Source organism: Portunus trituberculatus, chromosome 15, assembly GCF_017591435.1.
Source record: "Portunus trituberculatus isolate SZX2019 chromosome 15, ASM1759143v1, whole genome shotgun sequence".
Taxonomy (NCBI): Eukaryota; Metazoa; Arthropoda; class Malacostraca; order Decapoda; family Portunidae; genus Portunus; species Portunus trituberculatus.
In genome coordinates, this window is record NC_059269.1 from 18198075 (window position 1) to 18212556 (window position 14482).

The 14482-nt window shown below is 39.0% G+C and overlaps 2 protein-coding genes and 2 long non-coding RNA genes across 7 annotated transcripts in view; 3 read left to right on the forward strand and 1 right to left on the reverse strand.

Moving 5' to 3' along the window:
* LOC123503993 (dynein axonemal assembly factor 11-like) lies at positions 1–10985 on the reverse strand. Of its 2 annotated transcripts, none has more exons than XM_045254192.1 (10): positions 10567–10985; positions 8962–9129; positions 8229–8403; positions 7702–7880; positions 6978–7056; positions 5064–5181; positions 2944–3068; positions 2012–2177; positions 1323–1477; positions 1–261 (listed from the first exon to the last, which is right to left on the reverse strand). In XM_045254192.1, the coding sequence occupies exons 1-10, from the start codon at positions 10574–10576 to the stop codon at positions 75–77; spliced, it is 1362 nt and encodes a 453-aa protein (XP_045110127.1). In that variant the 5' UTR covers positions 10577–10985; the 3' UTR covers positions 1–74. The 2 variants fall into 2 exon arrangements, with proteins under 2 accessions (XP_045110127.1, XP_045110126.1); XM_045254191.1 differs by having other exon boundaries at positions 2944–3071.
* LOC123503995 lies at positions 131–3609 on the forward strand. Of its 2 annotated transcripts, none has more exons than XR_006674671.1 (5): positions 131–264; positions 1350–1480; positions 1661–1791; positions 2017–2200; positions 2867–3609. It is a non-coding gene; the product is annotated as an uncharacterized LOC123503995 (long non-coding RNA). The 2 variants fall into 2 exon arrangements; XR_006674672.1 differs by having other exon boundaries at positions 1661–1762.
* Positions 10441–14482, forward strand: part of LOC123503996 — a 25182-nt gene continuing 21140 nt past the window's right edge. Inside the window, exon 1 of the long non-coding RNA XR_006674673.1 lies at positions 10441–10500. This is a non-coding gene — a long non-coding RNA (uncharacterized LOC123503996). The remainder of the gene's footprint in view (positions 10501–14482) is intronic.
* Positions 11229–14482, forward strand: part of LOC123503992 (uridine-cytidine kinase-like 1) — a 9755-nt gene continuing 6501 nt past the window's right edge. Inside the window, exons 1-4 of one of the 2 annotated variants that reach the window (XM_045254188.1) lie at positions 11229–11351; positions 12507–12640; positions 12730–12894; positions 13443–13549. In XM_045254188.1, coding sequence (XP_045110123.1) covers positions 11236–11351; positions 12507–12640; positions 12730–12894; positions 13443–13549 — 522 coding nt within the window. In that variant the 5' untranslated portion in view covers positions 11229–11235. Of the gene's footprint in view, positions 11352–11382; positions 11500–12506; positions 12641–12729; positions 12895–13442; positions 13550–14482 lie in introns of those variants that run through there. The other variant, XM_045254189.1, reaches the window with a different exon arrangement.

The window sequence follows — 14482 nt, forward strand, 5'->3', positions numbered from 1 at the left end:
AATACAAACAAGAACAACATTATCTTTATAAAGCCACGAAATTACTGACTAACGACTGACTGACAGTGAGAGTGTTACTCAAGCGGCGGAACAGAGGGATCATCCACGAAGTTCGGGGAGATTGGTCTGACAGGAACAGCTGAGCGTCGCGTCTCACAGCACTGCCCGCTTCTGACACTGCCTGTGCTTGCGTTGGTGCTGAAGATGTTGGTGTAGTCTACACTTGATTTCCTCTCCGTGACTTCTAAGTAATTGGAGTGGCTGGTAAGTAAGATAGCATTAGAACCGCATCGGCGTCTTATCATGACTATTAGTTATTGCGATTTTCATAGTTGCTTTTCAGTATGTTAATCTTTGGCAAATATAACTCATGCTATCTATTTATCTATCTATCCCTCAATTCAGCCATTTCTAAATGTAGCTAACTCTTTATTGTGTATCAACTTATCTATTCACATAATCTGACCATCAATCATCCTTTCATTGTTATGCATGATCATCCGTCAGTAACCTTCATATCACTAAAAAATGCTTCTAAGGAGACATATCACTAAAAATGCTTCCAAGGATACACAATGGAGAGAGAGATAAGATTAACTGAAGATTATGATATTTTTACGCAATAGAAATAGTCATTAATGTTTTTATAGGAAATTATAAAATAAAACAAAATTAGATAACAAAATAACAATCTCTCTCTCTCTCTCTCTCTCTCTCTCTCTCTCTCTCTCTCTCTCTCTCATGAATACACTTTAGGACCATACAAGCGATATAGTAGGTACATACATAGTGCATGGGTTATCATACAACAATACTATATAAGTCTCATTATCTGTTTTCGATAATGCTTTCATACTGCCTATTGTTATTGCAGTGATGTTGATTATGAGAGAGAGAGAGAGAGAGAGAGAGAGAGAGAGAGAGAGAGAGAGAGAGAGAGAGAGAGAGAGAGAGAGAAATGATGTACGTAATTGTCCACAATACTAATTAATTTCAACACCAGTCAGATGATATTGATGTGTGCTGTGGTGACTTTATGGTGATGCGTTGGTAAGAGAAGCACAAGAGGGGAAGGCACATCCCCCCAACCTCCCCTCATCCGGCCCCACACACACACACACACACACACAGAGAGAGAGAGAGAGAGAGAGAGAGAGAGAGAGAGAGAGAGAGAGAGAGAGAGAGAGAGAGAGTTTCCTAATACATGAGAAAAAAAGATCTAACACAGATTAGCAGATGGCAGATGGCTAACCTAACTTAAAACTAACAACCTAATCTAACCTTATCTTTATATAGCGTAAAGTAATCAAACTGAAGAATACCTGGACTGCTGCTCTTTTTGCTTTGAGGTCTCTCGCGGCTCCGGGCTTGATGGACGCACGAAGGCTGATGTAGAGGAGGAGAAGGTAGAGGAACGGGTCACCGGCATGATTTTTTCCGGGTTGCTGGCGAATGACGGGAAGCGGGGAGGCGCAAGCTGGTGAGTGAGAAAAGAGTACATAATTATTTTCATCCATGTTCAGTCAATAGGAAATAATTGACAGAGAAAAATGTAGCAAAGTTAAAGCAGTTTGTTCTTTCTCTATTATAATTATTTATTTTCCTTTAGAAGTATGACTATTGAACGAGAAACGAATTCATTTTGTATTTTCACTTGCAGTTAAGTCATTGGCGCGGTCGCTGAATAAATAAACAACTGAATATGGATCTTTTATAATAGGATTCGAATTTTGAAAATCTTCCGCTCTCAACAGGATCATAGGTGATAAAGATGAATATTCGAATTTTCATGTATGTTTTACTCGCTGATAACAAAAAAATCTTAGTAAATCATGAATAAAATTATGAAAATATGCATGAAAACAACGAAATATCTTCACTAGAACTTGTTAAAAGATAAGATGGTGAAACATTTGAGAATGCTACAATAAATTCACAAGCAAAATTCCTTTTCATAAATATTCTCTCCACAACACAATAATAATTACTTGCACGTACTTGCCCTTCTTACCTTAGGCATCTTGACAACGAGGTGGCCGGTGACCTGCGACCTTTGGGCAGTGGCTTGACCCGGCCTGACCTCCTCCATCATGACCAGCTGCAACACCTTCTCCTTCACTGTGATCCGTACATACCAAGGCTCCACGTCGCACGTCACCAAGGAGGCGTCCAGATGTCTGTGTATAGAGGCGAAAATATTGTATGTCATGCATCCATTACGTGCGTCTTGAATGCGTGTATATACACGCCATATGGCCATATGGCCGAAAGAAGAAGAAGAGAAGGAGGAGGAGGAGGAGGAGGAGGAGGAGGAGGAGGAGGAGGAGGAGGAGGAGCAGGAAGAGGAGGAGGAGGAGGAGCAGGAGGAGCAGGAGGAGGTGAAAGATAATCTATTATGGGAAAACATTATTAGTTAATGGTGTTGATAGATAATTGATGTGTGATGCGCTGATGTCAAAAAGTAATTATTATAGATGAACATCATTATTAGAGAGAGAGAGAGAGAGAGAGAGAGAGAGAGAGAGAGAGAGAGAGAGAGAGGAAAAGTACTGGCACTCATTGTTTCTCTCAATGTCATTCTTTTATTCTTTCAGTCTTTCAGTCATTCATCCTCCTTCCATTTATTTTTGTCTTTCACCGCCACTCTTTCACATTCTATTTTTCCACTATCATTCTTTCATTTCTTTTATACATTCACCTTCAATTCCTTTAAGTTCCTTCAATACTATAACAGTAACAGTAACAGTAAATGTGCTCTGTAATAATAGGGGTGAGACAAAACCTTTCCTTTCTTCACTATCATTGTTTTTTCATTCATTCATCCATTTTCATTCATTCCGTCTTTCATAATTATTCTTTCTTTCAGCTCCACGAGGATGGCAAGCAAGTAACGGACAGTAGCTATTCTCTATAACACTGGTGGGAGAAAACGAAGTAGTTCACCTGTACGTGTTCACCTCCAGGACGAAACAGTTGCTCTCCTCGTCCTCGGTCAACTGGAACGTGAGCTTGGCGGCGTTGACATTCAAGGGGCGCCCGTCATCAGTGAAAAGACGAACCTCACGCCGCTGCTGCGATACACATTCACACAAAACAAGTGAGTAAACATGACAAGGAACATTAAAATACATTAAAAACAATAAGGAAAATAGAAATAGAAAAAAAAAGTTGACGTAGACATTGAGTGAAAGTGACAAGGAATGTTAAAAATATAATAAAAACAACAAATACAGTGAGGAAAATAACAAGGAACTAAGAACTAAACATTGAATTAGTGTGGCTGGGAATATTATGCAAAAAAGAGTTTAGAAATAGAAATTGTACATATTGCTGTATAAAAGTATATGTAAATGTGTGCAGTGATGACGAGAGAAAGAAAAGAATAACATGTTACAATAACGAAATATAAAGAAAACGATGGCAGTAATCTGTAGCAACGTTCCCGCTATTCTCCGTAAAGAAAAATAAGATAGAAATATAAAATATAGAAATACCAGCTGTTGCATGTATTTCTGCTTGAAGGTATAACTATATATAGGGATTCTCGGAAAACTTGATGAAATATAAGGAAAACTATGTAAAATGAATTACTGAAACACATTGAAGTGAGTTGCCTCGTGAACAATAAAATTTATCTTGCATGTATTCAAATTTAAAAGGCATCTATTCATAGTTATAAAATTCAATGAGAAGAACAGTTACGGAATAAAATGAATCAGTGTAACAGAAAACAAGGAAGATAAATATATTCAAATTGATTCAGTTGCATTAAAAGGGGAGAGTCAGAGTAAAAGGAAGATCATTCACGCTCTGGCAAGCATTACACTCAAACTAACAACACCATACACGAGTAATAACAACGAAATAACATGAATTAGCGTAACATGTGAAACTGATGAAGTTAAACATATTCCTATTGCTTCAGTTGTAGTGACAGGAAAGTCATGACGAACGAAAGATAATTTACACCACGACAGTCAGCACAGTAACTGGTAAACTCTGGAACTCACTGCTTCCTTCTGTATTTTCTCCTAACTTTGACTTTAGCTGTTTCAAGAAGGTTTCAAGACATCCTCAAAGTTTGTATAATTCGTTTTTTACTCTATACAGACTATCACCCTCAATGAGATTTTGTAGGCCAGTATCCCTCTCACATAATAGAATACTAATGATACGCCGAATTTCATATCAGTGTTCAATTCCTTTTCTGTTCAATAGCTTAACCTCTAGATCAATTTCCCAGTGCTTGAAAATACACCACACAACGTATTCAGTGGTAAGGGAAGAGACACATGTGTAAAGAAGCAATTAGTGTTGTGGTGCCTGGACTCTGTATTGATGAAACTCTGCAGATCAACGGGTGGGAACATTTACCCTTTAAGAGATGATGGCGAGGCGAGGACACCGACCCTCCTGTGCAGCCACACACACACACACACACACACACACACACACACACACACACACATTGAAGGAAAGCCTGGATAAATATAGATATGGAGATAAGTCCACACGAGTGTATGTATAGTTAGGGAAATACACACACACACACACACATTATGGTCGATATAGTCACAGTTATTTATGTTTTTCCTCGTAGTAGTGGTAGTAGTAGTAGTAGTAGTAGTAGTAGTAGTAGTAGTAGCAGCAGTAGCAGCAGCAGCAGCAGTAGTAGTAGCAGCAGCAGTAGTAGTAGCAGTAGCAGTAGTAGTAGTAGCAGCAGTAGCAGTAGCAGCAGCAGCAGTAGTAGTAGTAGCAGTAGTAGTAGCAGCAGTAGCAGTAGTAGTAGTAGTAGTAGTAGTAGCACCAGTAGCAGAAGCAGTAGTAGTAGTAGTAGTAGTAGTAGTAGTAGTAGTAGTAGTAGCAGTAGTAGTAGTAGTAGTAGTAGTAGTAGTAGTAGTAGTAGTAGTAGTAGTAGTAGTAGTAGTAGCAACAGTAATAGAAATACTATAGCATAAAAAGTAACCACAGTAACTTGCATACTAAACAATATCACTCTTGACATATCCTAACATTTTTCTTTGCCTCAAGTTTCATCACAAGAGTGCAGAGCGACCACCGACCTTCCTGACGTCATTGTGCAGCGTGCTAGAGGTACTTTGGCGGTCCCTCTGGCGGGTGAGGCGCTGGTGCATGGCTAGCCGGGTCTCAGGGGTGTGGCTGCTTGCGCCCTTCCACCACCTGACGAAGAAAGAGGTGTCAGTGTGTGTTAATGCTTTCTCCACAATGATATGCCTGTCTGTTCTATTCGTCTGTCTCTCTGTCTGTTAATTTGTCTGTATTTTTATGTATAGTCTGCTTTACAAGTCTGTTGTTTGTTCTGCTACTTTTTTCATCCGTTAGTCAGCCTCTTTGTTTATCATTCTGTTTTTTGTTTGTGAACCAGTCTGTCTGTATTTCCGCTGAAGTGCTCTCTCTCTCTCTCTCTCTCTCTCTCTCTCTCTCTCTCTCTCTCTCTCTCTCTCTCTCTCTCTCTCTCTCTCTCTCTCTCTCATGGGACTATATTCTCAACTCATGCATTGTGTCGCAATTGTAGAGTTTTATATGCTGCTTCTCTACACTATTGTATTCGTCTCTCTCTCTCTCTCTCTCTCTCTCTCTCTCTCTCTCTCTCTCTCTCTCTCTCTCTCTCTCTCTCTCTCTCTCTGGTGCCACGCGGTTTTCTCTTATTACGTACTCAGAAATGAAGAGAGAGAAGAAGGAGGGAAGGAGGAGGAGAAGGAAGGAGAGAGCGAAGAAGCGTGAGAGATAATGGAGATGGATGAAAGACAAGGAACCGAGAACGAGGAGAAATGATACGGGGTGGATGCACGGAGAGAGAGAGAGAGAGAGAGAGAGAGAGAGAGAGAGAGAGAGAGAGAGAGAGAGAGAGGGGGGTTGAAGTAAGGAGGGGCAGAGAAGGAGAGAGGAAACAAAGAAAAAAAAAGGACGAAGATACCAAGGAAGGAAGGGGAAAGAGATAAAAAAAGAAGTAGGGCAGGGAAGCGAGGAGAGGAAAGCGGAAAGAGGAAAGGAATTTGAGGATACCAAGTAAAGGAAGGGAGAGTGAGATAAAAGAGAGAAAGAGAGAGAGAAAAAAAAAGGAACTTACAGGGAAGCAATAAGAGGGAAGAAAGGCAAGAAAAGAGAGAGAAAAAGAAGAGTATGAAACCTAAGGGGAGAAAGGAAGAAAGGAATCTAAACATATAAACAAGAGAGAGAGAGAGAGAGAGAGAGAGAGAGAGAGAGAGAGAGAGAGAGAGAGAGAGAGAGAGAGAGAGAGAGAGAGAGCAAAGAAGTGAGAAAGAGGAGATAGAGGTAAATATAGCAAGGAATCATATCAATAGAGCAAGATGCCGTTAATTAACCTTCGCCTCCCTCTCCTCCTCACTCTCTCTAGTTTGCCACGAAAGATAAAAGATAAGTTACCAATCTTTCCACTCCACCACCTTGATATTTCCTCTCTATCCTCTTTCATTCATCTAATCCTTCTCTCTCTCTCTCTCTCTCTCTCTCTCTCTCTCTCTCTCTCTCTCTCTCTCTTCACTGAAGTCACTACGATATGTGTGAAAAGGCTGAGGTGATGAACATAATGGTGAGTCATGTTTAAGTTGTTTCATGTCACTATTATTGCTATTGTTATTTTTTCTCTCATAACTATTATTAAATATTATCATCACGTGTCATCAACACTATTACTATCACCATATTATCATTCTCGTTTTTCCTATTGGCCTCATCACTAGTTTGCATGACTATTATCATCTTCTCAAATCTTAACAGGCTCTATTAGAAGTTATGGGAGCTGTCAAGATTGTTTTCATAATTGTAGCGAGAGGTTAACCAAGGTTCTGCGTAATCAATAGGAAAAAGCACTCAAGAGAATCCGACAAACTTTCTAAGTAGTGTTTCAGAGTAACTTTTTGAGGGAGAATAGAGCGTTACAAAATAAGCACCACGAATTACTAGATTATATTCGTATCATTTTCTCGACCTACTTTTCGTTGTCTTCCTCGTCCTCCTCGGCGCTGTTCTCCACCTCACATTCACAGCTCTCTCGTTCCTTAGCTCGCTTCTCTGCAAAGAATACAAGGTACAGTAATAGTAATTAACCCTTTCAGTACCATGACGCGTTTCCATATTCATTATGGTTCCTTGGCTCGCTTCTCTGAAAAGAACGTAAAGCACATTAACGCCACGATAGAGAGCAATGTTTTTTTTTTTTTTTTTTATTTATACCATGTTCTAACACTCTTTTATCTCTGGGCTCTTTCTTGGCTACTGGTCAACGACTGGGAAAGTTAAAGACGACGAGGGAAAGGAACTGGCTACCTAAATCTATACGCTGAAACCTCATGCATGGGTGGCGCCCCACCAGCCCAACCTACGCTTCATGAGTAAGGCATGCTTTAAACCTTGAGGAAAGTTAAGATTTCAGCGGTGACTTCATGGTTCCAGTTAGAGTATATTAGGTATTGAACATCATTGTGAGAGAAAACAGCCATAAAAACTCGAATAATCCTCTTTTTCGACCTTTGAAACAGGAGAATATGAGAGAATGCTGTCGAGAAAGAAAAAATATATATAATTTCGTTTTAAACTCATAACTTACTTCAAAAAGCTTATATGAAGTTTGAAGTCTCCTTACAAACCAACCCTATGATTTCGTTTCTTATGTTCGTTGATTTATATATCAACAGCTCACATGTTCTTTTCCCTCACCCATAGCCCGCTCCTGATCGACCGCGACAGTAGCAGCGGCTTCAGAAAACTCTTGAAGAACCCGAAGCCTTTCTGATCTGGTGACCCTTGTCCCGTCCAGCTCCTCCAAGCCTGGTAGGACGCAGATGACCCATGCCCTGTAGCCGCGGTAACTCGTGCAAGGATTACCGGTCATATGTCTGAGAGAGAGAGAGAGAGAGAGAGAGAGAGAGAGAGAGAGAAATTTGTTATATGGAATGATTAAGTGGAATGTGAGACTTACCAAGTACTTATTCTTAGGGTTAAGATTTGCGGACTTTTAGCTCTATTCTTTAGAGACTGGCACCTTTAATGCGTCAATTTTTTTTTTTTTTTTTTGCCTATTCTGTAACCCTTGGCCAGTCCCTCCCCCTTACATAAAAAGAGTATGAAAAACATTTGATACTAACAAGATTATTTATGATACTTAAACTTACATTGTCAAACACACACACACACACACACACACACACACACACACACACACACACAAAGCACCTAACACTTACAGTTCAGCGAGGCATGGCAAGTCCTGAAGGCTCATCAAGGAGGTCAGATCGATGATGAAATTAGCTGTGAGGTCCAATTTACGTAGTGACTCGCACCTGCCCAGACCTTCCACCCGCTCTAGGTTGTTGAGGGCCAGGTTCAGGTATTCCAGGTCACGCAGCCGACCCACGTTCTCTGCCAAGTCACGGGGAACTGATGATAATGGCTGAATTGGACTTGAAATGTTTTAAAGATGAGCCAGTAAACGACGAGGTATAAAAGTAGAGAAATGATTCACTACTAAGGAAGAATTCAGTAAGAAAAGTTTCTTATCTTGATTTTATTTATTTCAGATTTTAGAAAAGTTAGTAGGAAATGAGAATTAACTCTGAAATAAGATGTTTTATTTCGAAAGGATTGAGTGCAAGTAAACTTTGTTGATGGAGTACGACAAGTAAGTAAATAGATATATAGATAGATAGATAATAAAAATGAGTCGAAAATGGAACAAATCTAAAGTATAGCAGTAATTTATAACATTTAATCAAGAATCGAAGAGCTTTACCCTGAGGATGCTGCAAAACTTGATACATGAAAAGAAATTGTTTTACCAATGAATTCATTAGCTCAATCACTACGTTTCAGTTGTTTTACACTACGCTACTCTATACCCCTAAAGATAAGTGAATATATAGATAAATAGATAAATAAATGCATAGATGAATAAATAAAAGGATCATATAGAAGCCTTACCGATCTTGGAGATGAGATTTCCTTGCAAGTACAATATGCGAAGTCTTGGACACCATCGATGGAGGTATTCAATTTTCTCAATGTCTTGCTGGTGAAGGGAAAGCTCTTCTAGCGTGCTTACTTGGCCCTCATTATGCTCGGCGCGCTTCCGAACCAAATCTAGCGTGACTACCGTTAAAAAGGACCATTGTTAGAGGCTGAGAAATAGACTAAGGGTGAAGACACTCTTAAAAGTTTCATTCTCTTATGTCAGCTACTTTTTGTACACTTTAGTGGATGTTATTAAGGAATTTCCATGATTCTTCCTATTTGATAAAGATTCTGCATTATAATAGTAAAAAAAGCACATAAAAAACAGATCGGTCGTCGCTGTGGTCCTCGAAAATATAGTTCTGATAAGAATATGAAGCGTTTTAAGAGTGCAATGAGAAGGTAATACTAAATTATGACAACAGTAGGTGAAGATAGCCTAGGATACGTCATGTACCGAAAAGATATAATCGATGGACAACAAAATTTTTTTAGTTTCTCTCTCTCTCTCTCTCTCTCTCTCTCTCTCTCTCTCTCTCTCTCTCTCTCTCTCTCTCTGGTGAATGCGTGGAAATTTCCCGTGGTTGTGTCTATAATTTCAAGACACAGATAGCATGAGAGAGAGAGAGAGAGAGAGAGAGAGAGAGAGAGAGAGAGAGAGAGAGAGAGAGAGAGAGAGAGATTCCTTTAATAACATAATTCACTTAAGAAAATTATAATGATCTTGACACTTCCTAGCACCCCAGCTTCCTATAAATATACATCCACACCCCGAACACACACAAAAGAAATCTTTCTCTCTCTCATCAAAAAGTTATTTCCCACGTTCATTTCTGACAATGCTGATGTTTACGACCATGCAGTCTGGGATGTGCTGTCCCTCGACAAAAATCCGTTGACGTTAATGGTATCAATAAGGAACAGCTCCATCATCATCCTTGGGTCAATGTTACTGGATACGTGTCAGTATCTTTAACCTTTTGTCATTATCTACTATTACTTTTATGGGTGATGCTTTTACTCTCTCTCTCTCTCTCTCTCTCTCTCTCTCTCTCTCTCTCTCTTTTTACATTTTATAGATGCCAATCGACTTTGAAAGCGCTTAAAATTCCGCATCGTGTGTGTGTGTGTGTGTGTGTGTGTGTGTGTGTGTGTGTAATTCACCACGGTCATCTGCTGGTTACTCAGCCAGTCTTCCCCATTACGGAGCGAGCTCAGAGCTCATAGACATCTTCGGGTAGGACTGAAACCACAACACACTCCACAAACCGGGAAAGCGAGGCCACAACCCCTCGAGTTACATCCCGTACCTATTTACTGCTAGGTGAACAGGGGCTACACATTAAGAGACTTGCCCATTTGCCTCGCCGCTTTCCGGGACTCGAACCCGGACCCTCTCGATTGTGAGTCGAGCGTGCTAACCACTACACTACGCGTGTGTGTGTGTGTGAGAGAGAGAGAGAGAGAGAGAGAGAGAGAGAGAGAGAGAGAGAGAGAGAGAGAGAGAGAGTGTGTGTGTGTGTTTCACTCAATAACTTATAATTCACTTTATAAAGTTACGTTATGTATACTTACTTCTCACCATATTTATGTTTTGTAATGGATGAACACACGCTCTCACTTGCAATTAATGGCCTTGAGGATTTTACACATATGTTCACGTTTTACACTCAAGAATCATGCACATGCCAGTCATCAAAAGTGCTTTTTCGGCTTTCAGAAATTTATTTACTCTACCTTACTGCTTTTAGGGTCTTTAATATATTGTTAACATCTAAATTCAATTGCATGGATCAGATTCTTGCCAGTCCTTTTTTCTTTCTTTTTTTTCGCTTATGAGTACATTTATATGTTCTGTATAAACTTGTACACTTTCTATTAGCCTTCGTTTGGACCCTAGAAGTTGTATGGTCTTAGTACTTATGTAATATTTCCATACATATCGCACATCTAAACAAGAACTGAAGGTCATGTAAGCAGAATGGGTCATGCAAACGAACACCGTGGGTCATGCAAGCACTCTGGGTCAGCTGATCGGGTCCCTGTTGGCGTCCTGGTGATCGCCATGGCAACGAGGCACCGACACCTAGCACACTCCACTTCTCGCGCAAAAAAAAGTGCTATTTATTTATTTCTAAACATGGAACAACCAAACAATACATCTAGAAAAACTACCTAAACCTTAATTTTGGTATAGAAATAAATGGAAATAGGGCATGCGATGTTAAAATACTAAAAGGAAATATGGTCGGTAGGAATCTGGCAAGGAGATATGGACGCAAGTGCAGCTGTGAGAGGTCAGGAGGAGTGATGTCTGGCAGATTCAACCGAGATCCTCCCAGCTCCGCCAGCTCTGACAGGTTGGTGTTTGGGGAGCGAGAACAGCATGCCCTCGTGTATGTAATGAGGGGAATTAGCAGCCGCATTGGACAGCAGTTATGATATTACAAGAGGGACCCAAATAGGCTGGTCCAAGGGCAGTGTAGCCTGGAAGGGAAGACGAGTAAGGTGAGGACAGGTCGCCTCCTGCCACTCCTGGAGCCGGGTCAGGGCGGTCATGCATGCTGGAGATGCTTTACTGAGTGAGTTTCGTATAGCCAACTTCTAACTGGATGAACTCTGTATCGATACCTACGTGCATATATTTTTTCTAGCTATTTAATTTCTAATGTTTTTGTTTTTATCCCTATTCTTATGTTCGTGGATTTCAAAATGGGTTCTCTAATTTTTTCCTCTTTCAGTTTCTACTACAGTCCTCCTTTCCTGTTTTTTTTCTTAATTTTTCTTTGTAATATCCAGCATTTATCAGACCTTAATTAGTAACCTTGTCTTTTTTTTTCTGTATACCGGAATTCTTATGCATATTAAGGGATTTTCATATTTTTATTCAGTTACTGAAGTAATTCTCATTCAAGGAAAAATTTTCTTTGAGGATGTTGAGGTTTACAGATGAATACATTAATGAGAATGGCAGTAAAAAGAAGGCATGCACAGCCAGAAACCCACCATACAAAATATATCAGAAAATACAATGCTGAAGCTGTATATGTTCAGAGTGGTCAAAACAAACTCAGATGATTATGACAGTAGTGACAACGGTTCTCTGTTGGTACACAGCTGTCACTAAAAATGTTTTGCAAGTCACTTTCCATGCTCAAGTGACCTTGGTTTTTTGAGAAAGATTGCTTTCATTGTGATGGGGTTTACCTTTTAAAATGCCTAACAGTGTTACATGGGTGAGGTCAGAGCAAGACATTAGTTAGCCACATGTAATTCTATGGGAGTAAAAAATGAATAGCATTGAATCATATGGTTACTTTTATAAGCAATAAGCAATGAAATTGTAGCTCTCAATGGGAACAGGAGTAAGAGTGTGAATGATGTGTGCATGAATGTACAGTACCTTGGCTGGGCCATCCTGTGTGGGGATTGCGGGCCTGATGTGTTTGTTGATAGATCATTTGTTCAAAGTATTGTACCAAAATACTGTATCCTGATCATGGAATATATTTCAGTGGAGGAGAGGACACTGTAGCCCCACAGATGGACGAGGAAGAGTCCATCACAGACCATGGAGAGGTAGAGGTTACCAGTACACCCAATAGTCCTCGCCCACCGTCAGCTGGACCCCCACAAACTCCCACTCAAGGTCAGTCAATCACTTCAGTATATCCAGCAGCCTCCCACTAGTGGGATAAGCACCTCAGTTCTTGGTCTAACGAATGTGTTCTATTCTAGGTGCCTTACGGTCCCCACGAACTCGTCGACAGCGCTCAACATCTCAATCTCAGCCATCAAGGAGCCGAGAGCCCATCTTGCGGGGCCGCAGGCGCACCATCTACACAGCTGGCCGTCCTCCCTGGTATGATTGCCAAGGACAGCTGGTGGAGCCATTTGTTATTGGTAAGTGTTTGTTAATCATGCACATATGCAATAGTTGTGTTGTAGGTAAAGTAATGTAACTGCAGCATCATTCTGCAGTATGAAAGAAATGTAATGGAAGGGTAACATTCTCCCAAGTGTGGAACGGTACAATTTTCTAGTGATTTTTCCTTGGATAATTAAGAAAGTATTTTGAGAATAAGGAAAACCCTGCAATACATCAGTTACTTGATAGTGCATTATTAAAAGATTTGTTTTCCCATTCCTTGATTTGCTGTTCAAGCATCTATTTTTTTTATATATATATATATATATATATATATATATATATATATATATATATATATATATATATATATATATATATATATATATATATATATATATATATATATATATATATATATATATATATATATATATATATATAATTTTTTGAGATATATTTCTTATGTAATCTTCTTAGTATTGCATTGATTGTGTTACATACATAATAGGAAAACCTTTTATTTTTACATAAATTCCTTAAAGATGCAGGAAAACCTATTGATTATACCTACTCCTTACAGGTGTGTGTGGTGGGAGTGCCTCAGGGAAGACTACTGTAGCAAGGAAAATTATTGAAGAATTGGACGTGCCCTGGGTTACTCTTCTGTCCCTTGATTCATTCTATAAGGTAACAATATCAGTTACCATTACCCATAGTAAAAGCTTATAATTTTAAGCTTTATCTAATATAGACAAGTTGATGTTATGCATGGAGATTATTCTCACAGTTTTGACTCTGCATACAGATTTGCACTGTCTGAAATTCAAATGATAACTCAGGGATATGCATGTTTCTTTTTTTTTTTTTTTTTTTTCTTTTTTTTATTTATTTAGCACTGTAAAAGGCACTAAGCTTTTGCTACATACTAAACATTTGGAGGCCTCTTGTCATGTTTAAACTCAAAGGAAAGTTTCATGCTTCCTTACAGGCATTTAGCTACTACTAACATTTCATGATCTTTCCACTCTTATGGATTACTTCTTTTCATAAAGAAAGGAACTATTGAAATTTTATTTATTCATACAGGGCAGCTTTTAAAAGTTCTCCCAATTTATAGATTACATCTTTTTGGTTATAGTATCATGTGCTCTTTCATTAACTCAATCATAATTTACACAAGTTGTAATTTTGATTTTGTTTAGTATTCTTAATTTTCCCTTTTAGATTTTGATGGCTTGTGAGTTTCCTTTTTCTTTTTTTTTTTTTTTTTTTTTTTTTTTTTTTTTTTTTTTGCTGTAGACTATCTCTTAGGTATTCATTCTTTTCACATCTTCCTCCATACAGTTTCTGTGGTAAATATAATGTGTTTCAGAGCATTCAGCTTTACTTATTCAATCACTTTGCAGCTGACATTTGTTTTCTCTGACATAGCGAAGAGTAACATGGTTGTGGGATTGAATATGACAGTAGCAGTATACTATATTATTTATAAAGGTAGCAAATATACTTTCTGACTTTCAAGTTAGCAAGATGTGATGATGGGAAAATGCATAGGAATATGCAATCAGGCTTTGAGCCAAAAGAAACGAATGCTTTTTCTTGTAGTGCATGTGTGATTAG